The sequence below is a fragment of the Panthera leo genome, chromosome B1, assembly GCF_018350215.1.
Source record: "Panthera leo isolate Ple1 chromosome B1, P.leo_Ple1_pat1.1, whole genome shotgun sequence".
Taxonomy (NCBI): domain Eukaryota; kingdom Metazoa; phylum Chordata; class Mammalia; order Carnivora; family Felidae; genus Panthera; species Panthera leo.
The window spans coordinates 34,622,131-34,649,945 of record NC_056682.1 but is presented as its reverse complement, the minus strand read 5'-3'; the positions used below and the strand labels follow the sequence as shown (position 1 = coordinate 34,649,945).

At 41.4% G+C, this 27,815-nt stretch overlaps 1 protein-coding gene across 5 annotated transcripts in view; it reads right to left on the bottom strand.

Annotated features, from left to right (window-relative positions):
• Window positions 1-27,815, bottom strand: part of ENTPD4 (ectonucleoside triphosphate diphosphohydrolase 4) — a 43,164-nt gene that overhangs the window by 13,316 nt on the left and 2,033 nt on the right. For 3 of the 5 annotated variants that reach the window (XR_006201564.1, XM_042934563.1, XM_042934560.1), the window contains exons 2-11: window positions 26,570-26,691; window positions 21,794-21,892; window positions 20,136-20,333; window positions 19,415-19,620; window positions 16,481-16,631; window positions 15,850-15,953; window positions 7,455-7,514; window positions 7,025-7,179; window positions 5,171-5,337; window positions 1,431-1,755 (exon numbers count right to left, since the gene is read on the bottom strand). Coding sequence is in view for 4 of the 5 variants with exons in the window: in XM_042934563.1 (XP_042790497.1) it covers window positions 1,431-1,755; window positions 5,171-5,337; window positions 7,025-7,179; window positions 7,455-7,514; window positions 15,850-15,953; window positions 16,481-16,631; window positions 19,415-19,620; window positions 20,136-20,333; window positions 21,794-21,801 (1,374 nt within the window). In the remaining variant the exon portion in view is untranslated. The remainder of the gene's footprint in view (window positions 1-1,430; window positions 1,756-5,170; window positions 5,338-7,024; window positions 7,180-7,454; window positions 7,515-15,849; window positions 15,954-16,480; window positions 16,632-19,414; window positions 19,621-20,135; window positions 20,334-21,793; window positions 21,893-26,569; window positions 26,692-27,815) is intronic. The other 2 variants (XM_042934562.1, XM_042934561.1) reach the window with 2 other exon arrangements.

Genomic DNA, 27,815 nt, shown 5'->3' with positions numbered 1-27,815 from the left:
GAGGGAGGGAGAATCCCAGGCAGGCTCTGCACTGTCAGCGAGGGGCCCGACTCGGAGCTCGAACTCACAAACAGGTCATGATTTGAGGCGAAACCCAAAGTCGGACACTTAACCAACCGAGCCGGCCAGGTGCCCCTGTAATAATATTAATAACTAAGATCTACTGAGCACTAAGGGCCTTTTCTGAGTGCAATACTTAAGATCACTCCTTGGCATGGCTATGATTGCAACATCTATTTCAAGGAGGAAGAAACTGAGGCTCTGAGAGATGGTGAAACTGCTCCAGGGAACACAGAACAACACTCAGTCTGGGGTGAGAGGTAAGGACAGACATTCAGGGCAGAGGAAACAGCGTGAATGAAGACAAGATGGGAAGTAGCTTGGATCCAAGGGCAACGAGTAGCTATGATTGGAGTAGGTCATGAGAGGTTGGGAGAGGAGGCCCCGGGAAGAAGGCACGCTAAGGCATTTGTGATTTATCCTGGTATAAAAGGAAGCCGCTGAAGACAATAAATAGAGAGGAGACTTGTGCTTTAGACAGGTCTGTCTCTGGGAGCGGCGTGACTGATGTATGACAGAGGGAGACCAGACGCAGGAAGGCCAGCGGGGAGGCTCCTGTAGTAGGGCAGGTGACAGACGCAGGCCCCGCTATGGCGGAGAGAGCAGGACAGAAAGCAGGGAGGGCTTTGAGAAATGAATACAGGTAAAATAACATGCTTGATGACTGATTATGGGGGATGTGCAGCGAGGGAGGAATGAATGGTAGGGAGAAGTCTGGAACTCCTGAGTTTTGAGAGGTGACCAGATGGTCAGGGATGCCATTAACTGAGACAACATCACAGGATGAAGGGCACGGGGAGAAAATGGTGAAACCGGTTTGCTTTGGGTCACGAAATCTAAGAGGCACCGGGCATGGAGGCTGGAGCCTCTTCTTGGTGGGCAGTAGTTGCGAACCATGAGCATGGAAGAGACCAGCTAAGAGCCTGAGGGTCCACACCCTTCCAAGGGTGGAAGTCCAGTATCACCAAGGTTTAGGGGGTATGAAGGTAGGGAACCCTGGGCAGTGGCCAACAAGAGAACAGGGGTCCCGGCAGCTAAGCGACAGGAAGGCTGCAGGAGTATGGCCTGATACCAGTGGCATTACTACAGAGTAATATGCAAGTCTGTCACCCGGAAGCCACTGGCCATCAGAGCAGTGCCCGGAGTGGTGGGCAGCAGGTGGCTCCCCGCGGATCTGTGACTCCTGTCGGGACTACCTCTTTCGCTCAGCCAAGGAACAGGATCCCCAACAGGTTGCACTACAGCCTTCCATCCTCCACCTTCCTCTGCTCTTGGGCTGGGCCTCCAAACGTGAAGGGGGGACACAGGCTGCCAGTGTCTACACCATCTCTCAAAAGCATGCAGGAGAAGAGGGTTTCTTTGAAGGTTACCTTTGCGGCTTTAGTAAAAGTAGCAGCGTTGTAGTCCCCCCCCATTCGTAACACATCCTCAGTGCAGTAGTAGAACTCCGAAAAGCCATAGAATTCGCTGTTCTGGAAGTGAATGGGAGGCTGGTAGACCCCGTTGAGGGAGGTCTGCGTCTCGTTTGTTTTATTCATGAAAGGCTGGATGGTCTCTCGGCACAGGTCAAAGTCTCCTGTTCCCCGGAGGTACATGGTCTGCCCATTTTGCTGGATTTCGTCCTTAATGTCCAGGGGTAAGCAAGGGTCCAGGTATGGGGTGTCAGGAGCCAGACCAGTCTGCTTCCCCAGGAGCCTACGGGACAAAGAGAAACTTGATTTGAGACTGACAGAAAACCGTGTTTTCAAGCAGCGGCTGCAAGCCAGCGTTTCTCAAGACATGCTGTGTGGAACGTGAGCCCTGCAGGGTGTCCTGGGGGAACACGAAAGGGTTCCGGGATAACGAGGTCAGGGAAACAGGTTCTCGAGCTCCCTCCTGGAGGAGGTTGGTTCACCACCCATCCACACGTGCATACAGCAGATACCTACGCAGACACTGTAACAGGGTCCAGTGAAACAGCTACCTGGTCAGATTACCAGAGCTTTCTGTACCCTGGCACACGGCCTGCACTCTCGGCCCGTGTGCCTGCGGTTCCGGAACTCCTCTCAGTCTAAAGTTCACTGCAGCTGAATGCCCACCAACTGTGTCGCTTCCAACCCTCTTCTGCCACTAGAGCTTGCCGGTGTAATCATACAGAGATGAAAAGTGACTACAGACAGAAGTAACTGGGTCCGTGCAAGCCACATTAGATGCCTTAGAAAAACACAATAAAGGCAAGTTGCTCGAAAACTGCTGTCAAGTTCAGTATTAGCATGGTTTAAAAACACTGGGAAAATGTGGGAAAAATCTAGAACTTTAAAAATCAAATTCCTTTACAAATGTCTGTTAAGCCCCTGGTAATCTTTAAAAAAGCCAAAATGACACTGAGATGAGGTGTGGTGCATGCCAGAGAGATGACGGGTGTAGCCTAAGAAAAGACCTTAGTCCAGAGCAAAAGACTGGCAAACGAACACATAAATTAAGATGCTTGTGGTTTGATTCGATTTCTGATCCTCTGTTTTAACTGATTTTTTTTTAAGTTTATTCTTTTTTTTTTTTTTTAATTTTTTTTTCAACATTTTTTTATTTATTTTTGGGACAGAGAGAGACAGAGCATGAACGGGGGAGGGGCAGAGAGAGAGGGAGACACAGAATCGGAAACAGGCTCCAGGCTCCGAGCCATCAGCCCAGAGCCTGACGCGGGGCTCGAACTCACGGACCGCGAGATCGTGACCTGGCTGAAGTCGGACGCTTAACCGACTGCGCCACCCAGGCGCCCCAAGTTTATTCATTTTTGAGAGAGAGAGAGAGACCGCGCGCGCACGCTCAGGGGAGGGCCAGAGAGAGAGGGAGACACAGAATCCAAAGCAGGCTCCAGGCTGTCAGCGCACAGCCCGATGAGGAGCTTAAACTCACTAACTGCGAGACCATGACCTGAGCCAAAGTCCGACGCTTGACTGACTGAGCCACCCAGGAGCCCAGGTTTTAACTGATTTTTAAAAATCAACTATTGATCCCAATTGCTGTAGATAAGAGAGTGTCCACTGTACTACAGGCTCTGAGAATTCCCATGGAAAAGAAATCTTAACTGTCTACCGGAATGCGCTGTGCTCATGACTTCCCGGTGAAATTTCCCTGCATCTGTCATCCCATTATGTGTACTCACTGCTTGTCACAATTAAGCAAGCGAGGAGCAAAAAACAGCTTACAACAACTGGACCTGTTAGTGTTTGATGCCGTGATGTCACATGGGCCGAAAAGGCTGTGTACGTCTTCGGAGACTGCCACTCAACTGACAGGTTGGTTATTCCTAAACTCAGGGCAACTCAAGATGGACTAGAATGTAGTAAGTTAAGGTCTTCGCCATTAAATAAAAATGTTTCGTTTTTAAAACTCAATGGCTACTAATAGAGAAATAGCGATGCGTTTCAAGGCTCAATTCATATGTAAAAAGTGATGACTAACATTTATAATTATTATCAAAGTCCAAGACTCGTCAAATTACTGTTTTTAGTTGCCCTATATCTAAATTAAGAAGTACCACTGAATTGTCTGTTATACAAGTTTCTTGACATTAAAATCAATTAGTAAAAATTAACACTGCAGAAGGTGTTTCTCCAAAGTTCTAATTCACAAGGCGCCTGGGTGGCCCTCAGTGAAGCGGCCAACTCTTGATTTCCGCTCAGGTCATGATCTCATGGTTCGTGAGTTCAAGCCCTGCATTCAGGCTCTGTGTTCACTGCACAGAGCCTGCTTCGGATCCTCTATTTCCCTCTTTCTGGCCTTCTCCGGTCATGCTCTCTCTCAAAAATAAACGAACATTAAAAAAAATTCCAAAGTTCTAATTCAAACATCACTTATAAAATATTTCTATTTTAGGACTATTTATTATAGAAAATAATTATGCCACAATGTACCGTATAATACACCACGCTTAAAAAGAAATTATGCGACTACCTATCTCTCTCTCTTTTTTTTAAAGTTTATTTATTTTTGAGACAGAGACAGTGTGAGTCGGGCAGGGGGCAGAGAGAGAGGGGGAGAGAGAATCCCAAGCAGGCTCTGCACGGTCATCACAGGGCCCGATGTGGGACTGGAGCCCACAAAGCCGTGAGATCATGACCTGAGCCGAAACAAAGAGTCAGGCACTTAACTGACTGAGCCACCAGGTGCCCTGGGACTACCCATCTCTTAACTAACACCATTCAATTAATGTCTGGAGAAGAAGTTTTTATTGTTCTTCCTATTCACACATGTGAATTTCTGGAAAGTGTGGTACTGAATGGCTCTGACTTGGTCATTCTTCAAGTTCAGGCCTCCCCAGGCTTATTAAGATTAAATTGATCAAGGAACTAACTATACACTACCATTTATCTGTATAAATTAGGATTTTTTTTCCCTCAAAATTGCTCATCAAAACAAAGAAAACAAAACAGTAATTAATAGGATATTTTATATAACCCCAGATTTCAGATATTTTTATTCATCCACACAGCTTTGCTCTTCTTATGAACTGATTTCAAATAAATAACTGCTATATACTTAAACTGATAAAATAAATTTAAACTGATAAAGCATTGCTTTTGTTTTATATTTCTTCGATACCAGAATTCTTCATAAACTCATTTTTAAAAGTTTCCCTGCTAAAAATGTTTAAAACCACTAACTTAGACTTCTGGATCATTTCTTGCTCTTGAATACCTTCCTGCCCTATGGTTTTATCCACTAAATAACTGCACAGGCTGGTTTTCCAGAACACCACCAGAACAACACATAATTCCCGTCCATCATCAATGACAATTTTATCGTCACGTACCGCTGGCCCCCAGGACATCTGCAGTAGCCCAGGTACTGAGTTTCCCAGGGACTCTGCAATGTGAAATACACTACCCAGGGCTCAAAACTCCTACTATGTTAATAGTGAAATTTCTAATCCAGGGGGGTGTGGATTCGGGGCTGAAGGCAGGACCCCAGTGCCCCTTCAATTATTTCTCAGCTAGCAGGGGAGTCGAAAGCTGATGGCGTGGACACACTTCTGCTGCTTGAGGTCTCCCAGCTTTGCCTGGAGAGGTGCTCTACAAGCAGAGACCGAGATCTGAAAGTGAACGCTGAGAAGCAGAAGGTGCTTTACCTGTTCTTTTGAACTGTGTTGGCAAATATTCGGTCTTCGTATCTCTGTCGAGCAGCATTGCCACCAAACCCAAGAAATGTGGCCACGTAGACCCGGTACACATGCTCAGTTTGGTGAACATCACATCCCAAGTTAAATTCAGCCAACAAGTTCTTAGCGACTTCTTCCTGCAGATGCAAGGATAAAAAACTTTAATATTTTAGGCAATACCATAACAATTACCTCCTGTGAAAAAGAAGGATCTATAAAGATTCTCATCTAAAAGCAGCAAAAAAATTCTGCTTCTGCGTTTCCCAAGGACCCTTCTAAGCATCCCTCTGAATTCAATATGACAATTCTGACTTAGGAAATTCCAGATATGCTGCACATCTGTGATACCGTTACTTTCTGTAAAGGGATGTGAGCGATGTAGTTCACATCCCCCAATCTAGAAAACCTACTTATGGAAGCCTATGCTTTAGGAATAATTCTAACCGTTGAAAAGTCTTTAGACACAAATATGACTTCAGCGATTCTGTGCGAGAAAAAAACTGGGTGTTATCTAAATCTACAACCTCAAGGGGGTTTCGTCAATTATGGTAATATTTTATGGAGGAACATGCATATGCCCTATTAAATAAGCGATGCAAAATTGTATAAACAGCAATATTACAACAACTGTATTTTAAAAAACTATAAAGAGGAAAAAAATGAATAAAAAGAAATACAAAATGATAACAATGGGTTTTTTTGGGTGATGCATACACAGAAAACTTTTAGCCCTGATTTTTCAGTATTTTTTCCAAACCTGCTATGTTATTTGTTTTTGTTTTGTTTTTGCTTTATCTTGAGGAGGAAAACATGACTTTTAACAGAGTGCAATAGTTTCTAGAGGCATTCCTGGATGAGAAGTAGGAAACACAAATTGTAATACTTGAATTTAGAAAGCATTTTTCTTAAGAGCTTAATAAATATACCAATAACATTTAGTGAGTGAACATTGGGTGCCTGGCAGTACATTAGATATACTATCTGCACTAGAGCATTTCAGCTTTATAATAAGCCCCCGTGAGAGGTACTTGCATTCACATTTACAGATGAAGAACCAAGTTCAAAGAACTTAAGTGATGTGCATCAGGTCACACAACTAGTTGAGGCCAGCCTGACGAGGGAGCCTAGACTTGTCTAGCTGCAGCCTTTTTAAACCACTACACTATATGACAGGAAAGTCATAGTGCAGGAAACCAGGCTTTGGTGGAAATTTATAGCTGAGTGGAAACAGAATCGCAAAGACATGTAGCAATTCAGGAACACATGTAGAAACCTTTCTGGTGCTCACTATACAAGGCTGCCCAGCCTACTGGGGAACTACAGGCAGTGACTGAAAGCCACGAAGGGCATGGAGAGAAACAGAGGAACCCTTTTCAGAAATGTGCAAGCAGTGCATTCAAACCTCAGTCCTTTCCAGAAAAGTCAAAAGCTGTCTGAGCCTTATAAAAAAAAAAAAAGAAAAGAAAAGCAGCACGTTCCCCAACTATAACTTAAGAAATATGATGCCATTACATTAAGTTTTACAATATCTGTTGAGAAAAGAAGTGATTGAAGAGAAAATACAAACAAAAATTCAAGCATGTAACTGACATTTATACCAAACAAAAACTGTGAAGTTCAGAAAACAAACCAGCCGACTTCAATGAACAAACACAAACGGAGGTTTGCTTGGCTTCCTCCTGACTCCTTTCTCCTGGGTCGGGAAGGTGGGACCTCAGCAAGCATAGTAAGGGTGTGTTCAGACTCAGGAAACAAAACAAAAATGGATGGAGACATGTTAAAGGAAAACCAAAGCAAACAGAAGAAAATTTGACAGATAATAACCTGCTGTGAGGAGGCAAAGCTTACAGTTTTGGGAACTTCGTATGCTATCTGGGTCGACACGCCTCCCATGTCGAGAATACCGGCTGTCCTTTTACGGAGAATGGCTTCCCTGCTTTCACTGCCAGGAATGTTAACCTCCACAACTGCCTCCTCATCTGCAAAGAACAAAAACAGCCATTGGAACAGAACAAATCCAGAGCACTGAGACCCCGTGAAGAGTCCCCTTGTTTTCATGGTACTTTCAAGCCTAACTAGGCAAATGCAATCCACTCCTCCCACCTGAAGTCAAGGTAATGGTGTGAAACGTTAGTCCCCCTCTCTGCTCCTACACGCTCAGTTGTGTCACAAACCTTCGCTCCTTTTCTATCCTTTGGATTAGATGGACCAGCCATCATTTCCAGTCAGACACATTAGTTGGAAACATACTTACCATCTTCAATATGCTCGAATCGTCCAAGGACAAAATTAATGCCAATCCAAGCATATACACCTAGAGACATTTCACAGGGTGAAGAGAAGAAGAATAAAGTTTTAAGATACTTGGTACAACTCTTATCGATGCAGTCCGTGCAAACAACTCATTTACTTTACTCCCTGACAACTTGGGAGAACATCATCTGAAGTAACACATGCCTGTTGATGTATTTTATGTTTTCCTGGTATTTTTCTGATACCTCTCAACTTTAAAATTTACGGTTTCATATTAATTACACAGGTAAAGATGTAATTCCCTCAGTGCTAGTTTTCTTTTGAAACTGTTTTGAAATAACGGAGTTTTCACTTTATCAAGTTACACCTATCAATCGCAAGGTTCTAAAAACAAAGTAACTTTGACTCTTCCCGTTCCTTTGTCTCTCATTGCCACTCAGTTGCTGCACCTGATTCTCTTTCTACAACATTCCCTATCCAGTCTTTACCCATTTTCATTTCCACCTGGATTTAAGGCGTCACAGAGACCTAGTCATTCCGCCTGCCCTCCTCCTCCACTCCAACCAACTCTATTCTCTGCTACTGGTCTGACCCCCAGAACAAAGGCCGAACTCCACTGCCCCACGGCCTGACAATCCGAGACCTGTCCAGCTTTTTGTTTTTACTGACGAGAAATGACACGTAACATTGTGTAAGTCTGAGGTGTACAGTGTCTTACTTTGATACATTTATACGCTGTCCTATGACTGCCCTTGTAATGATACTTTCACATTACATAGTTATAGTACAGCATTACTGTCTATACTCCTTATACTGTACCTTAGAACTCTATGGCTTATTTATTACTTGTTATAATAAGTTTGCATCCTTAAATACCATCAATCTTATCCCTCCCCTTGCCCTGGTAACCACCATTTTACTGTTTTTTTATGGGCTTTTTAAAAAAGCCTTAAAAAAAAGTTTATTTATTTTGAGAGAGACAGGGAGAGAGTTGGGGGGAGGGGCAGAGAGAGAGAGGGAGAGAGAGAATTGTCAGCAGGCTCCACACTGTCAGCTCAGAGCCCAACGCAGGGCTCGAACCCATGAACTGTGAGATCATGACCTGAGCTGAAACCAAGAGGGGGATGCTTAACTGACTGAGCCACCCAGGAGCCCCAGGTTTGACTTTTTCAGATTCCACGAGCAAGTGATATCAACAACTACTATCTTTCTCTGTCTGACTTATCTCACTTAGCATACTGTGCCCAAGCTCCATCCATCCTGTCACAAATGGCGGGATTTCCTCTTTTCTTACGGCTGAATATTCCATTATGTATATGTACTACATCTTTTTTAACCATTCATCTGTTGATGGGCATTTGGGTTGTTTCTGTATCTTGGCTCCTTTAATTAATGCTGCGGTAAACATGGGAGTGCAGACATCCTGTTGAAATCCTGTTTTTGTTTCCTTTGGGTGTATACCCGGAAATGGATTGACTGGATTGTATCAACTAGTTCTAATTTTTTGAGGAACCTCCGTATTGTTTTCCATATTTCTTGGACCAATTTACATTCCTACCTACAAAGTATAAGGGTTACCTTTTCACCACATTCTTACCAGCACCTGCAGACATCCTAACAGGTATGAGATGAAATTTCTTCGTGGTTTTGATTTGCATTTCCCTGATGATTAGGGATGCTGAGCATCTTTTCATGTGCCGTTTGGCCATTTTAATGTCCTCTCTGGAAAGTGTCTGTTTAGTTTTTTAATCAAAAAATTATCTTAATTTTTTGGTTATTAAGTTGTATGAGATCTTTATATATGTTTGGGATATTAACCCCTTGTCCAGTATGTGCACATTTTTTTTTCCCATTCTGTAGGTTGTTTTTCATTTTGTTAATTGTTTCTTTTACTGTGCAGAAGCTTCTGAGTTTGATATAGTCTCATTTGCTGGTTTTTGCTTTTGCTGTTTGTGCTTTTGGCATCATGTCCAAGAAATCACTGCCATGACCAATACTGATGAGCTTCTTGCCTACATTTTCTTCTAGGAGTTTATGGTATCAAGTCTTAGGGATTTTCTTTGATTCTTTTTGAATTCATCTTTGTGAGTGGTGTGAGACAGGGGTCCAATTTCATTGTTTGGCACGTGTTTCCCCAGTCTTCCCAGCACTGTTCGTTGAAGACACCATCCTTTCCACTACTGGGTGGTGGCTGTATATGCTGGGATTTAATTCTGGGCTCTCTATTCCATTCCATTGGTCAACGTGTCTCTTTTTGTGCCAGTACCAAACTGTTTTCATTAACACTGCTTTGCACAATAGTTTGAAATTGGAAGCACGATACTTCCAGCTTTGTTCTTTTTCTCAGGATTGCCCTCGCTATTAGGGGTCTTTTCTGATACGAAATTTTAGGATTGCTTCATCTATTTCTGTGAAAAATGCTTTTAGCATTTTGATGGGAATTGCACTAAATCTATAGATTGCTTTGAACAGTATGTCAATTATAACAAGATTAATTCTTGCGACCCATGAACATGGGTTGTCTTTCAATTTGCCTTCTTCCATTTCTTCCAGCTAAATCTTGTAGTTTTCATTGTAAAGATCTTCCATTTCCTTGGCTAAATTTATTTCTATTTTATTGTTTTTGATGCCACTGTGAACAGGATAGTTTTCTTTTTCAGATGCTTCATCATTAGTGTAAAGGAATGCAATTGATTTCTGTATGTTGGTTTTGTATCTTGCCACTTTATTGTAATTGTTGATCAAGTCAATGACATTTCCTAACTGACTCTTTAGGATTTTCTATATATAAGATCATATCATCGGCAGATAGTGACAATTTTAGTTTTTCCTTTCTGATCTGGATGTATTTTCTTTCATTGTCTTGCCTAATTGCTCTAGCTAAGACTTCCAGTACTCATTGAATAGGAGTGGTGGGAGTAGGCATCCTTGTGTTGGTCTCGATCTTAAAGAAAATGCTTTCAATTTCTCTCCACAGAGTCTAAGGTTAGCTGTCTGTCATATATGGCGTTTGTTATGTTGAGCTATATTTCTTCTACACCCACTCTGTTAAGGATTTTCATGAAAGGATGTTGTATTTGTCAAGTATTTTTCTGTGATGCTTTTTTGAGATGAGGCCATGATTTTTATTTTTCATTTTATTGATGTGATATAATTTATTGATTTGTGCATGTTGAAGCATGCTTCCATCTCAGTGATAAATTCTATTTGGTTATGGCATATAATCCTTTTAATGTGTTTTTGAATTCAGTTTGCTAGTATTTTGTTGAGAATTTTTACATCTATATTCATCAGGGATACTGGCCTACAGTTTTCTTGTGGTATTTTTATCTGGTTTTGGTATTAACATAATGCTGGCCTCACAGAATGAGTTTAGAAGTTTTCCCTCCTTCTTGATATTTTGGAAAAATTTGAGGGGAATTGGTATTAATTCTTTAAATGTTATTCTCCAGTGAAGCCATCTGGTCTTGGAGTTTTCTGTGTCGGGAGTTTTTTGATTATGGATTCAATCTCTTTACTCGTTATTGGTCTACTTAGATTTTCTATTTCTTCCTGATTTAGTCTTGGCAGGTTGTATGTTTTAAAAATGCATTCCTTTCTTCTGTTACATACTTTATTGGTATAGAATTGTTCATAGTACAATTGAGCCTTGAACAGTACATAGTACAGTTGAGCCTTGAACAATGTGCGTGTCAGGGGCACTGACCCCCCAATAGTAAAAAATCCTTGTTAACTTTTGATTCCCTAAAAACTTGACTACTAACAGCTTACTGTTGATCAGAAGCATACTGATAAGTGTTGTTAAGAAGATCATAAGGAGAATATATGTATAGTATTGCACTGTATTTATGGAAAAAAAGTCCACAAGTGGCCTCGTGCAGCTCAAACCCACGTTGTTCAACGGTCAGCTGCAGTCTCATGATCCTATGTATTCCTGTGGTGTCAGGTGTAATGTCTTCTCTTTCATTTTTAACTTTTTTTTTTTTTTTTTAGTCTAGCTAAAGGTTTGTTAAGTAGAACCAGCCCTTAGTTTCATTGATCCTTTCTACTGATTTTGTTTTCTATTTTATTTATTTCCACTCTGATCTTTATTATTTCCTTCTTTCTGCTAGCTGTGGGCCTCATTTGTTCTTTTAGTTCCTTGAAGTATAATGTTATATTGTTTGAGATCTAATTTCTTGATACATGCTTTTATTGCTACAAACTTTCAGAACTGCTTTTGCTACATCTCACAATATTTGCAATGTTCTATTTCCATTTGTTTTGAGATACTTTTTAATTTCCTTCTGAGATACTTCCTTTTGAGATACTTATAATTTCCTACTTTAATAATCTTCTTTGATCCACTGGTTTAGAAGTGTGATGTTTGATTTCCACATATTTGTAGATTTCCTCACCATCCTCTTAATTTCTAGTTTCATACCACTGTGGTCAAAGACAGTTGGCATGACTTCAATATTCTTACACTTGCTAAGTGTTTTCTCTGCATCCTGCCATATGATATACCCTGGAGAATGTTCCATGTGCACTTGGAAAGATGTGTATTTTGCTGCTTTAGGATGGAATGTTCTGGACATGTCTACTAAGTCCATTTGTGCTAACATGTGGTTCAATTCCAATGTTTCTTTGTTGATCCTGTCTGGATGATTCATCCATTGCAGATAGTAGGATTCTGCAGTCCCATCCATTATTGTTTTGTTCCCTATTTCTCTATTTGTTTAATATATCTTGATGCTTGGGTGTGGGGAGCATATACACTAATGTCGTATCTTCTTAATGTATTGGCCCATTTATCATTACAAAACGACCTTCTTTGTTTCTTGTTACCCTTTGGCCTTCAAGTCTATTTTGTCTGATATAAGTTTGGCTATGCCTGCCTTCTTTCGGTTTCCATTTGCTTGGAATATTGTCTTCTATCCTTTCACTTTGAGCCCATGTGTGTCTTCAAAGCTAAAAGTCTCCTGTAGGTGGCATAAAGTTGGGTCTTGTTTCTTTTTTAATCCAGCCATTCTATGACTTTTGATTGGTGAGTTCAATCTGTTTACATTTAGGGTAGCTGTTGATATGTAAAGTTTTACTACTGCCATTTTATGTTTTGCCTTCTGTTCATTTTTTATTTAAAATATTTTTTTAAATGTTTATTTTTGAGAGACAGAGACACAGACAGACAGAGCGTAAGTGGGGAGAGGCAGAGAGAGAGAAGATACAGAATCTGAAGCAGGCTCCAGGCTCTGAGTTGTCAGCACAGAGCCCGATGCAGGGCTCGAACTCACAAACCATAAGATCATGACCTGAGCTGAAGTGCGACGCTTAACTCACTGAGCCATTCAGGCACCCCTGGTTATTATTATTATTATTATTATTTTTTTTTTTTGAGAAAGAGAGAAAGAGCAAGCAGGAGAGGGGCAGAGGGAGAATGAGAGAGAATCTCAAACGGGCCCCACACTCTCAGTGTGGAGCCTGATGCAGGGCTCAAACTCTTGAACCGTGAGATCATGACCTGAGCCAAAATCCAGACTTGGACCCTTAAGTGACTGAGCCACCCAGGCACCCCTTGCCTTCTGGTTATTTTGTCTCTCCTTTTTTTTCCCCTTCTGTTTATCTTTGTAAATTTGTGGTTTTCCATGGTTTCCATGATTTGCTCAGGCTCCCCCTTTATGTTTTGTGTGTCTCTGCTTTGATGTTTGCTTTGTGGTTACCATGAGGTTTACATAAAGCATCCCACAGACAGAACAGTCTTTTTTCTGATAGCAACTTCTCTTTGTTCACCTATAAAGTTTCCATCCTTTACCCTTCCCCTTTTATAGCTTTGATGTCACAAATTTTTTTATGTTGTGATGTTGTTACCAAGCTGTAGTAGCTATAGTCATTTTTAATGCTCTTCTCCCTTTAAGCTTTATACTTGTTTTATGTACTATTCTAAAAAAGTCCGTTTTCTAATTCTATTTATCACATTAGGCTTCTGTGCACTTTCATCTTTTCATTTCAGCTTGAGAAGCTCCTTTCAACATGTCTTAGACGGTGGTCTGGAGGGGGTGAACTCCTTTAGCTTCTGTTTGTCTGGGAAAGCCTTTACTTCGCCTTATATATGAAGGATAACTTTGCCAGATACAGTATTCTTGGCTGGCAATTTGTGTTTTTCAATACTTTAAAATGTCATTCCATGCTCTCCTGGGCTCCAGAGTTTCTGCTGACAAATCTGCTGATAACCTAACGAGACTTCCTTTGTAGGCTGTCTTTTTCCCCGGCTTCCTTCAAAATAATTTATCACTGACTTTTGACAGTTTTAATGTGATGTCTCAGAGCGGGTCTTTTTGCACTGCTAGAGAAGCTGGTCTATTGGCTTCTTAGACTTGTGTATCCAGTTCTTTCTCTGGGCTTGGGAAGTTCTCTAGGACACCTCTTTAAATACGCTCTCTGCTCCCTTCTCCCGCTCTTCTCCTTCCGGGATCCCCTTTAATTTTGTAGGTTCTCCTAACGGGGGTCTGATAGTTCTTACAGGGTTCTCGCTCCTCTTCTACAGGAACAGTTCTATCTCCCTGTCCTCAAGTTGCTTATTCTCTCCTCCATCTGCTCTATTTCCAATGTTTTTTAGTGCCTTCCTCATCTCATGTGTTGAATTCTTCAGCTCCACATTCTGTTTGGTTCTTTAGAATTTTAATCTCTTTGGTAAAGTACCCCTCCGTTGATTAATTTTATTCCTGAGATCACTGTACTGCTTCAGTTTTCTTGTAGCTCACTGGATTTCTTTATAATTGCTGTTTAGAATTCTTTACCAGTTAGATTTGAATATTCTGTGCCTTTGGGTTCATTACTAGAAAATGGCTATGTTCTTTTGTGATACCATATTAACGTGACTTTTCAACGTTTGATAAAAAATGTTCAAGTAGTGAACACCTTATTTGCGTATGGCTTTTTTCACTTTGAGTCTAACAGTTCCACAGGTTGGTAATTTAAAAAAGGATGACTGCAGAGTTGGTGGAGGTGTGTGCTTAGTACTTGGGGCTCTGAATGTGCCCACAGCCTGCTAGCGTATCCTCAAAAGGTTGGGGGTGGGGTGTTCCAGAGATCCATGGGCAATCCTCTTGCCAGAATCCTGGGGCAGACAGCGGCAAACACATTCCCTCCGTTCTCTGAGACTTCCTTTTCCTTTCCCTCCTCCCAGAAAGAGCAACAGGTCCTGCCGTGTGCTGTTAGGTAACCCCCCACTCACCGCCTTCACCCTCCACCTCCCCTGCTAGAAAATTCGTGTTGGTCCACTGCTGCCCCTGCTGCCACTTGCCTGGCCCCAGGCCTTCCTCTGAGGTTCAAGCCACCCACTTTCAGATGGATGGGTCTCTTGGGTGGCCTTTAGCTGCGTTTTCTGGGTTATGGATGTCTGAGTAGTTGTAAATCAAATGGGAGAGAAAAAAGGAACAACTCATGCTGCCATGATGATGGGGCCGCCAAGACCAGTCCCAACTTTTCAAATGACTACCACTTTTCCAAAGGGCCGTAAGCCATTCAAACTAAAATACTTTTGTTTCCCCATCCATCATGCAGCTTTTCTAACCTGTGTTGACTCAAATCATTTCTTCAGCCTGGAATGAACTTCCTCTCTCAGACCCCCACCCTTACCGTGCTCCGGCATGCTTTTAACCATCCATTGGGGCACAATTCAAATGTCATTTGCTCCATGAGGTCCCTGGTTACAAAAAAAAAATGCCTCCCTCTTTCAAACTTCCATTATACTTCTTCCCCACTCTCCTCATGGCACCTAAGACTCCACCTCATATGGCGGCCAACTGTGTACCTCACTTGTCTGTAAATAGCTCAGTGGCAGTGTCTGAATTTCACCCAGTTTATATTTTCTACAGTGCCTTTCACAGAGGAGGTATTTGCTGAAATGATAGATGATTTTGAAATAAATGCTTTTGGTCTCCATTTCTAGCAAGCTGTTCCCCAAATAATTTCATTGACTTGTCATTTCATTTTCAAGTTGAAGCATTTCTTTGAAAACAGAACTAATATTTTCTTAGCATATCAAAGTCAAGAATAATTTCCCTTTGTAGCAAGTAAATCAATAGAAGCCTCCAGTAACTCAGTAATTATCGTAACTCCATAAAACTGTATAACTTAGGCAAGGAACACAAACCTTTCCTATCAAAATGAGTCCAAAATATGTGTCCTAAACGCAGTGAACACAAACTAAGTTATTCTTTTAACGGCTTACTGTTTGGATAATAAAGACTGTCGTATAAGAAACTAATTTTGCCATTTAAAGATACTATTTCCAGGCTATGATTTCCCAAATTTTAAGACATTAAAAGTAATTTAATAAAGCGTACACTGGGAAACATGGGGAAGATTTAAAGGAATAACTTCCCAAATTTCAAGTTGAAGACCAAGATACCAACCTTCTTGTTTCCCTGAAATTACTTCTGCATGAGAGTCAGAAAACAGAAAGTCAAAGTGCACGGGGATGTCAGTCAGAAGGTCTTCCAAGATGGCTTTCTGCTGGCTGTAAGACAAGCCCCAAATTCACAGATCAAGATGCATCCTACGTTTTTTGTTTTAAAAAAAAACAAACCAAACCAAACAAAAACTGTGGCTCTGGTACATCCTATAGGAAAACAGTACATTTTAAAACCAAAGCAATCCATTAAAAAAACCTGTTTATTTTAGGAAGGAATTTCATGAGCTGTGTGGATTCTGTGATTCCTAGACATAGAAGTACAACCGCAACCCTTACACTTACAAGATAGAAAATCTGGTTTTTTAACGACAACCTTATAGTTTACAGTTTATAGAAATACACAAGTACATTAAAAGATTTCTGGGGAGTTCCGGCTAAGGGAATAGTTCTGGTAATATTCCAAATGAGAAAAAGGGATTTTTAATGTTTTCCTTTTGGATAATAATGGTATGTGATGACACCATGTGATGATAATGGTAGAAGAGGAGAAGGAAAAGAGACAGGAGGGGGGAAGGGGAGAAAAATAAACTACACCCTCACCCACCCAGCCCTGGCTTCACGTGGAGGATCACCTTTCGGGAAGGATTCTCATTCCAGCTGTGCAGAGAATGTAGAGAGGCGTCTCTTTGTGCTTTGCCCGTGGTACATGCTCTGCAGCAAAGTTCAAGAGTGGAGAAATGTAATCACTGACTTTCTCCGGAGAGGTAGCAAATTCTGAAATGCCTACAGAAAAAGGACACTTCCATTAACAAGGAGATGGTTAACTAATAAGTTACATTTCTTCGATGTGGCTAATTTGAGAGAAATTCAAGCTGCATACCACCCTCTCCTGGTTTTCCCCTATCTTTCTAGCAACAAGCTCTCTTCCTTAAATGCTGGTGGTATTAAATGTTCAGTCCTACACTTTCTTCTCAGTCTCCAAAAAACTGAGACCCAGCTGAGCAACTGCTATGTGTCAGACACTGGGATCACCTGCACACGAGCTCATGCCTGCCCTCGAGAACATGTTCCCGCTTTGCTCGTGCAAGTACACTCACTCCCATGGCTGCCACACCATCTATGTGTCTCGGATCTCCAAGTGTCACCAGTAGCCACCAGACCTCATTCCCCTTCTCCACATCAGTAGGTGGTAACTGTCTACTGGACACGCCTCAAACTCAACATATACACGTAAGACAAATCTGAACTCAACTCCTGCTTTGTAGTTACCTACCCCAGTGACCACCATCATTGGCCATCCAGCGGCCCAAACTGGGATCCCGGATAAAATCCCTCTCCCTCCCCTAATATGCATTCTGGGTCTCACTGATTGCCTCTCCCTGGTTCCTCTCACATTATTTCATTTCTCCTCATCTCTTCTGGCAGCCTGACGCAACACATCCTACCCTCCCGTCTTGGTGATCCCTCGACCATGCCCTAGGCAAAGGGAGTCTTCCTGGCTTTGAATTTTAGAAGTCCCCAAATTTCTCATTTCACAGATTAGGCAACTGTGGATCCAGAAAGATGTAATGATTTGTAGGAGCAATCAGCAGAAAACAGACCAAAAGCCAGATTTTTTTTTTTTTTTTTTTTTTTTTTACTCCACATACTCTTCCAACAGACACCAAGCCCTAAACTACCCAGAATCCACTAAGTAAGGAAATATCTAGAGCTTTGTTGAAATGCTATACATGAAAGGCCCCGCTTCAGCACTGAGAACTGCTATAAAAAGGTACTTGAATTTCTACTTCAAACATTTTCTGTAGCATGAGAGAGAACCATGTTAAACCTGATTTTAAGGAGATTCTGGTGTACACCCTGGGATGATGTCCCAAAGGACACTCCAAGGCATGAAAGATTTTATCTTATTCCATGTGAGCAGTTTAATCACTGACAGAACTTGGTATGTGAAGCTGGATGAAATGCAATGCGCTTTATAGAGCTTTATATTTCAATCTTCTGGTGAATTTTTTTTTTTTTATCAATATCACTTTAACTCTGAAAATGTTTCTAGATTAGGAACGCATAAAAATTTAAGGGACGCGATAATAGAAAACTAAAAATTAAAAGTCATTCACTAAGACTTATAGAAAAAAATGACCTTTGTTCATGGAAATGTACTCTGATATCAAAATAATGCTTATACAAGAGACTCAGATTCAATTCCTTCTCTCTATCCTGAAACATGCGTGAGGTAGATATTTTGCATTTTCTGAGCAATATGCTGGTGCCCAGCTGCCCAAACATCAAAGAACAATCAACTTGAAGACTGACTGAAGAAGGAAGTGGGGCCTAAATTATTCAACGAAGAAAGGGAAGGATTCAGAGGGCCAATAGTCTATGTGACTAGGAACTATGTGAGAGGACAGGTATTTTATCATATTAATACTAAGCCCCCTTTTCATTTACATATTTGAAATAGGAGGTAATAACCTATGATAATTTTTTTTAATCAGCATTCTCTAATATTTTACAAGATAAATTCCTTGGATTGTTTGGATTTTATATCTTACTATGTAATACACTAGTAAGATGAAATAAAGTGTTGAATCTCTATTAAGATCTGTGGTCCACTGCTTTAAATCAGTGATTATCAACTATCAAGACATAAAATGCCTATTTCAAGGCACTCCAATGGACACCCTCCATTCCTAAAACTTCTGACAGAACAGCGCTGCCCATAGAAATGGTGTACATACATAAAAAGGTTGAGAACTACTGATTTAAATTCTTTAATGGAGACAGCAAATCCCAATTTTTGCATAACACACTGACTTAGAAACTGTGGTATCATTAAAAATTAGACATAATAACACCAGCTCATCAGTAATAAGTCACTCTAGTTAAATAATCCAGTTAGAAATATACTGGGGCACTTTTTAAAAATGGTGGGGGGGGTGCCTGGGTGGCTCAGTTGGTTGAATGTCTGAATTCAGCTCAGGTCATGATCTCACAGTTCGTGAGTTCGAGCCCCATGTCGGGCTCTGTGCTGACAGCTCAGAGCCTGGAGCCTTCTTCGGATTCTGCATCTCCCTCTCTCTCTGCCTCTCCCCTGCTCATGTTCTGTCTCTCTCTCTCTGTCAAAAATAAGTAAACATTAAAAAAAATAAAATAAAAATGGGGGAAAAAAGAAATATACACCAATGTATTAGGGTACAGATATCCATGAGTTATCTGAAATTACTCTGTCATTAGGGATAGAGTCCAATGGTTACCAAATAGGCAAAACACATCCCTCCATAATTAATGTCAACTAGCAAACATCTCAGGAGACACATGAGTAAGGCACCGTGGTAAACGCCGCAGGAGACCAAAAGAAAGACATGGTTTGGGGTATTTTATTAAAGAGTTAAGTCACCTCGTGCAGGATGGGCAGAAAATGGGAAAGAAAGGGAACCAGTCAGGTCCTGGGGTGAGTTCTGAATTAGAGCGATGACTCTGGGGAAAGGAAGGGAAGGACATGAAAAACCTCACAGAGAAGAAAGGACAGAAGCAGGTTACCAGTCAGATATCTATCTTTTACATACCGGGTTTTATTTTCATAACCACTGGCTTTCGGTTTTTATCCCTCATTTGGCGGATATCCAGCAGATCGTGAGGATTGCCGTTATGCCTCGGCCAGCAATAGACAAATATCCGAGACCCACTGCTACCACAGTCCACCACGACACCGTAGTTCACGTTCGGGTTATTGGTGTCTGTGGCCTCAATGTCAGTAACTCGTGCCAAGTACCTTGTTTACAAAAATGAACGCACATTCTTAGTGAGGCAGAGATGATCATCCTAAACCTTAACCAAGCAAATGCAACACATAAATGTCGAGGCAGCAGATTCTAAGCTGATCCACAATACCATTTTTACAACTGCCAAACGATTGAAGACTCAAAACAAAACAAGTGACAGCGATAAAGATTATCTGAATCAGATACACAGTCATTATTCCTTGTAAGAAGTTCAAACAAGCACTGAGAAGCAAAACTATTCCCAAACCATGGACATTAACTGAAAAATCAGCTTAAAAGATATCACAGGAAAAGCTTATGTTTAAATCCTCTTATGATGTGGGTTTGGTAGTTAATGATTAAACCATTTCAAACAGTTTTATTTTTCACGCCATGCTGTATTCAGTACAGATTCTGTTTCCTACAGCCACATGCTTCTTAAATTCCAACCTAATCCCAAAAGTCTCGAAGCTGTAAAATGGACGTATGGCACCCCATCTGGAGAAGAATTGTTTTTTTCTCTTACCTTTGAAACTTCTTGTCTCTGGATAGCCGCCCATACTTATTTCGGATTATGACAACAGAAAAGTATAAAAGTGAAGCAGCAGCAGCCAGAACACTAATAACAATAATCTGGCGTAAATTGGTATTCAGAATTCGAGGACACCCCACCGGAGAGATGCTAAAATGCCAGGAAGCAGGAAAAAGACAGGAGATGCCGATCCTAAAATTCCAAAAAACAGATTTTAAAGCAATCTGCTCCAAAGTGGCTTCTCCTCACCTAAACTGATGCCAAAGGAAGGAGGCCTCTGGCTTCAGCCACCTCTATTTCCTTGCTGGTAGTAAGCCAGTATACTGGTCTGTATGCCAGTATCTTCCATACTGCTACTTTGCTATGTAACTCATTATTATAAAATTACACGAATGAGAATTACATCCTGATGGTGTTTTTCCCCCTTGACATTATGTAGATTATTATTTCTATTCTGCTTTGTTCCAAAAAAAGAACTAGAAACAATTTACAAGAATATGTTCAACACGATAAACATACAAATGTATAACAAAGTCAGGTTTAAGGATGATGAAACCAAAAAACAATCTAGTACAAAGAAATACATGTAATAAGACAGGCCTGCAAAGGTAGCTCAGCATCATAGTGGCCAAAACCTTGCCCATTAAATTAGAAACATACAAATAGCTCAGGAGGAGTAAGCTTTTCTTAACACCGAATTCCAAGGCAAATTTCTCCCTGATGATTGCGTGAGAAAATGGGACAAAAATAGCATCTTTAATGACATGCTCATAACAAAGTAAATAAATGAGTTTTGTATGTCCTGTGTTTTTAGAAATATTTCTGAGACATTTTTGCAAAACAAAACAAAACAAAAAACCCTACTTTTCTTCTTAGTTTATGTCAGGAATGAGAGATTATTATTGGAGTTAAAATAAACTTGCTACCTCGGGGTGCCAGGGTGGCTCAGTTGGTTAAGCAGCCGACTTCGGCTCAGGTCATGATCTCACAGTTCGTGGGTTCGAGCCCCACATTGGGCTCTGTCCTGACAGCTCAGAGCCTGGAGCCTGCTTCAGATTCTGTGTCTCCCTCTCTCTCGGCCCCCGCTCCCCCCCGCCCAACTCCTGCTCTGTCTTTTGCTCTCTCTCAAAATTAAATGAACATTAAAAAAAATTTAAAAAACCCCTGCAACCTTTAGAATAAATGTTACTGTTCTGTGGTTAATTTCTACACTCTTCCCTTTAAAGAGTGCTTCTTGGACTAAAATATCTCACAGAAGGGGGGATAGCCTGCTAACCCAATGGAGTTTTCCACTTACAGTTTCTAATCTCCCTATGAGTCCCTGGGCCACTCCATGGAGTTTGTCGTCCCTGCCCACACCTCAAGGCTTACAGTTACCCTGTGCTTAATGCACTCCTCACAGATTCCAACACGCATGCCCTTTACAGTAAGCTACATTAACCCCTAGAAAATCCACCTGGCAAGACCACTTTCTTCCTGTGACAAGCACCCCAACAAGGCCTGGAAGGACAAAGGTGTTAAAACACAAGTGTAGCGTAACTTTGAACACTTTGCACTTGGAATTTAGATTTTTTTTTTTCCTCTCGAGACCTGTCTCTGTGGCACCAAAATCTCGGGTTTTAGAGTGTCAATGATTAGACACCATCACTTACCTCCCCATGCTGATGGGTCAGAGACCAGGCAATGTTCTAGGAGTCAGTCCTCACACACCACTACAGAAACGATGGGGTCCTCCTGGAGTTAGAGCATTCCTGTTCCAGAAAGCGAGAAAAATCACAAAGACGGCACAATCCAAGAAGACATGAATGTTGTTTTACCAAGTACGTGTTTGAATCCAACCACACGCGATCTGGTACGTGATCCTTGCACTGAAGCCGTTAGAAGAGCTCACTGAGAGCAATACACTTCTTAGTCAATTTCATGCTGTCAGAGATACAAGCCTAAATCAAAAGAGATAGTAATATGACCCATCTCCCCCCACCCCAGCAGCCCTCAGTTTGTTCTATTTAAGAGTCTCTTATGGTTTGCCTCCCTCTCTGTTTTTATCTTATTTTTCCTTCCTTTCTCCTATTTTCATCTGTTGAGTTTCTCAAATTCCACATATGAGTGAAATCATATGAAATCTGTCTTTCTCTGACTGACAGAGAGATGAATCACTGGGTTCTACTCCTGAAGCCAAGACTACACTATATGTTAACTTGAATTTAAATTTAAAAAAAAATCGAAAAAGAGATGGTAAAAATCTAGCACTAGTTCGTCGCTCTCTACCTAAAAGCCAATCAGTGACCCAAAATACCAGGTCGCCAAACAGGTACTGAATTAAGGAAGATTAGGGGTGGGGGTTGGAGGTAGGCGATAGGCAAAATGATTAAACTGAACGGGAATCTGAAATACCCATTCACCTGATAAATGACTGTTAGATCCCTCTTATGCACAAAGTACCATGCAAGGTACTATGTTCCTTGTCTCTGGGCCTCTGAACGTGCTACCCCCTCTGCTTAGAAATCATCCGTGCAACTCACTTTCTCACTTTTTACTCAATGTCACCTTCTCAAGGAGGCCTTCCCTGGCCACCCAAACCATCATTGCAAGCTGTCCCCTCCACCCATCTCTTTCCTTTGACTTAGTTTTTCTCCTTAGCGTTTACTTATTTATTAGTTATACGGAACTTATTATGTGCTGGGCCCTGCTTATTTACAAATATCAAGTTACTCTTCTTAATGACCCATAGATAGCCACTATTTGTATACCATTTTACAGCTAAGGCAGAGGGGCTAAGTAACTTGCCTAAGGTCACACTGCCAACAAAAGATGATCATATGCAAAACGGCTGAGGTTCCAGCAGGAGAACCCATGCTCTTATCCTCATCCCCCAACGTACTGTGTGATTGCATTTTTCTCGTGCTCAGGTGTCGAGCTCCACAGGGGGCCAGATTTCTGTCTGCTTGGTTGACTGCTGCGTTCCCAACATCACAGACCCTAGGAAAGTGTCTGGCAAAAAGTCAAGTTTCTGAGTTCGGGAGGCCAAAGAGGTTGAGAATTGACACACTAGAGTGATCTTTCCAAAACAACCAGGAATCTTGACACCTTCCCACCTCCCGACTTTTCTCTCCCGCTCAGGAAGAAGTCCTAACTCCTTAGGATGGTAAAGGAGGGCCCTCATGATCCAGCCCTGTGCTGTTCAACACAGTAGCCATTGCCATGTGTGGCTGAAGTAATTAGAATGAAACGTGCAGCTTCTCAGTTGCACTGGCCACATTTCAAGTGCTCAACAGCCACACGGAGCTTCTGCATTAGACTGCACTGATCTTGTCCCTGTCTTTCTAGTCTTATCCCGACAGGCTAGACAGATACGTACCCTATGCTTTAGCCATGCTAAACACAAACAGCGGGTCACTGAAATGCCCATTCCTCTTTTTAGAATGCTTCTCTCAACAGGTTCATCTGCTGGTATTCCTAAATACTGCTTGCTACACGAGTCGGGCGTGAGTTCCCTGTGAAAGCTTCCCTAGTCCTCCTCCTATCTCCAGAGCATTTGCTCCTGACAGTAGTGAGCTACAGTATTACACTTGTGGTTGACTTTCTCATTACACGGCAGGCCTCTCATTGGCAGGGACAGCCTCTTATTCTTCTGTTTCCCCAGTGACCAGTGCCTGTCGCACAAGTGATGAGCAAGCACTGTCTGCTTCATGGCTGGCTGGGATGGGAGATATGAAGATGAATCAGATATGGACCCAGCCCTGAAAGGATTTATAACACAGTTATAGAGGGGTTATATAGAGGGGTTATAACGCAGAGGGGTTACTGCGTGCATGCACGTGCGTGCGCGTGCGCACACATGCACACACACACACACATACACACACACACCCACACACACACAAAGGTATTATAGGGTGATAAGTAGTAATAATGCCTACTTGACAAAGGGGGAGAATCACTTTAACTAGTTCAGGTTTCAATATGGCATCCATATTGTACCATGTACCCCAAGTTTGAGACAAACAATATTTGACTTAACAGTTTACACACACAAAAAAAAATATATCAATTACTGACATGTTTAAATGAATTTTGATGCGTTTTTATAAAGTAGCTGCCTTTTAGCATTTGAATATGGTAAGATAACTGCATCACAACATTTAAGAGAATTCCAATGGTTCAAAAGTTTAAAGTTTATCTATTTTGAGAGCGAGAGAGAGAGCAAGTGAGCAGGGGAGGGGCACAGAGAGAAGGAGGGAGAGGATCCCAAGCAGGATCCCTGCTGCCAGTGTGGAGCCCAACATGGGGCTCGAACTCATGAACCATGAGATCATGAACTGAGCAGAAACCAAGAGCTGGAGGCTCAACCAACTGAGCCACCCAGGCACTCCATCAAAAATTTAAATGTTAAACATATGCATTAAAATGTTAAGATGGAATTGTACCCAATCTCAGAATGTGTAAGGCTTTTCTACAATTGACATCAATGTCTTAAACCATAAATGTAAGAAAATACATCATATGAGTTTAAGACTTATGAGTGCTTAAAAAAAAATCCCTTCCCAAATAGACAAAGCTTGGGAAAATTACTTGTGACATACATGAAAAAGGTAAATACCCCTTATATATAAAAGGTTCTTCTAAATAAGAGAAATAATGCATTAGAAAAAGAAGGATAATTGGAAATTAACCAAATAAGAAATACAAATGGCTGATATAATGTAACTTCGTTAGTATTTAGAGAAACATAAATAAAAACAAGACTTCACCATTATCAGATTAGTGGAGACTAAAGTCTGACAATACTTTGCTAACAAAGGAGAACACTGTTGGGGAGAATCTAAATAGGTCTAACCTTCTGGGGGCATATGGGTAACACATATGAAAATTTTAAACAGACTTACCCTCTGCTCTATCACACTTACAGAAATTCAACCTTAGGAAATTATAGGGTAAATTCACTAAAATATGTGTAAAGAAGTTCGTGATAGTATTGGGTGCAACAGCAAAACACTGCTACTAATGTGCATTGCAGTGGGTGGGTTACATTACACGTGGTCCATTTAGGCAGTGGAACATGATGAGACTATTATAAAAGTGATGATGCAGATCTGTATTTATTGACATGGAAAGATCCCCATGATATATTAAGGGAAAAAAACCGCATCACGCATGCCCAGGAAGACGGGGATAGAACAGAAACCAAAATGTTAACAGTGGTTGGTTATTGCTAAGTAGTGAGATAATAGATCATCTATTTCTAGCCTATTCTTCCCTAGGCTTGCCTTTATTTCTTAGAAGGCATATATTAATTGTACCATCAGAGAAGACAACGGAACTATTTCTACCAAGATACCTTCCACTGATCTCTCCAGTTTTCAGCATCAAATCCTCTTTTGTACATTATCAAGAAAGCCTACCTTAAAAACCGTGACATAGGAATTCCAATCTGGACATTTTTTAAAATCGATAATTATGTGATAGCTGAACTAAGAACAAAAGAAAAGAATATTCTAGTTAATAGCTTAAGTCAAGGTCCTGGGGGAAGAAAGAGCTTTAATGATTCAATGATGAGAACTAGGAGGGCATACAAAGGGCACAGAGAAGTAACAAACCTGGCTCCAGATTTCGAGGAGTTTGCACACTGGTTACAGAGAAAATTCTAATACCCAGAAAATAATCAAGAGAGTAACAGAAGGCAATGTTAAATTATCCCGACTCTTCCTGTAATAGTTCAGAGAAGAGCACACTGGAGGCTAGGGAACCAGAAAAGATACCTGGAGGTGAGAGGTATACTTTCGATGGGAGATGAGAAAAGAGAACACATTTCAAAGCAGAAGGTGCACTGTTTAGAATGATCATAGCACATCTGGGGCGCCTGGATGGCTCAGTTGGTTAAGCATCCAATTTTGGCTCAGGTCATGATCTCACTGCTTGTGAGTTCGAGGCCCGCTCTGGGCTCTGTGCTGACAGCTCAGAGCGTGGAGCCTGCTTCAGATTCTGTCTCCCTCTCTCTCTCTCTGTTCCTCCCCCACTTGCACTCTCTCTCTCTCTCTCTCAAAAAATAAACATTAAAAAAAAATTAGAATGATTACAGAAAACTTAGTAAACGTTATTTAATCTGATGTTCGCCTTGGAACTTTGTCTTGAGATATGTGAGGATTTTGACAAAAAGGATAAACAGATATTTTTGTAACTGACAAAACTGTGCTTAAAGACAGAAGAAAATAGAACAGCTTATAAACTGCTGAAGTAATTACTTTTATTTAGGACAAAAGTATGGCCAAATATTACCCAGCAGTCAGCAATATGGTAATTTGATCTCAAAATGTAAACTCCAATTGTATTTGTAGCTAAGAATCTTGGCACCTGAGTTTAGCAAGGCAAACTCTAATATTACGTAAAACTGCCGTGTTTTTAAAAGGCCCAAATTGTGTTAGACCTACCACCAGAGAGATCCATTAACTCATGATTTCAGTTAGTGGGGCCCTCCTTAGTTGAACATTCTTTAGTGGAGTGAAGCTCATGGGGTCATGGTTCAATGTCTGTCAGTTTCTCACTGTCAGTCCTAAGGAAAACAGTGAAAACAATATTAATCAATTGCAAAGTGAAATGGCTCCCTGGTGAAAAATGCAGCATGCAACGAAACAGACATTAGCAAATTCTCAAATCACAGGCAAACAAAATCACAGGCAAATGAGACTCTGGAAGAGCTAGGCCTGTGAGTAAGAAAAGGTAAGAAGACATGATGGAAAGAACATATGAATATCACGGGATTACAAGAGGACCTTGAACAATCAAAGGGGCCCACAAACACTTATGCAGAACTTGTAGGAAACAACGGTCTTGGGAGAGTGAGCAGCCAAAGTGAAGCACTCTGTGCCTCACTCATTTGTGGGGAAAAAGACAGCAAAATAACTTAATTCATTTTTTTTTTTTGTTTTAAGAATGCATAGTTGCATTTATGATCTACATTTTATTCAACATCTATTTTAAAAAATTTTTCTTTTTAAAAAATTTTTTCAATGTTTGTTTATTTTTGAGAGAGAGGGAGAGAGACAGAGCGTGAGTAGGGGAGGGGCAGAGAGAAGGAGACACAGAATCTGAAGCAGGTCCCAGGCTCTAAGCTGTCAGCACAGAGCCCAATGCTGGGCTCGAATCCACAAAGTGTGAGATCATGACCTGAGCTGAAGTTGGATGCTTAACCAACTGAGCCACCCAGGGACCCCAAACTATTTGTTTTTAATGTTTATCGATTTATTTTGAGAGAGAGAGAGAGAGAGAGAGAGAGAAGTCGGGGGGAGGAGGAGGTGCAGAGAGAGAAGGAGAGAGAATCCCAAGCACGCTCCTCGATGACAGCAGCTGACCGGGTGGAACTCGCACCCAGGAACCATGAGATCGTGACCTGAGCCAAAACCAAGAGTCAGATGCTTAACTGAGCCACCCAGGTGCCCCTGGTCCCTATTTTAAACGACTTTTTTTCTAGTCACACTCTTCCGGCATTACCTCTGCAGTTTCTGAAATCTGCAACTCTGATTTTCCTCAAGTTCCAATTCCACATCCTGAGCTTACTGCCACCCTGCTACTGCAACTCACTCAGTCCAAGGCTGGGGTCACGACCTCTTGGCAAAAACCAATACCACCTTCCAAATTCTCCAGGCCTAAGAGGGGGATCACCGTGACTGGAGCTAC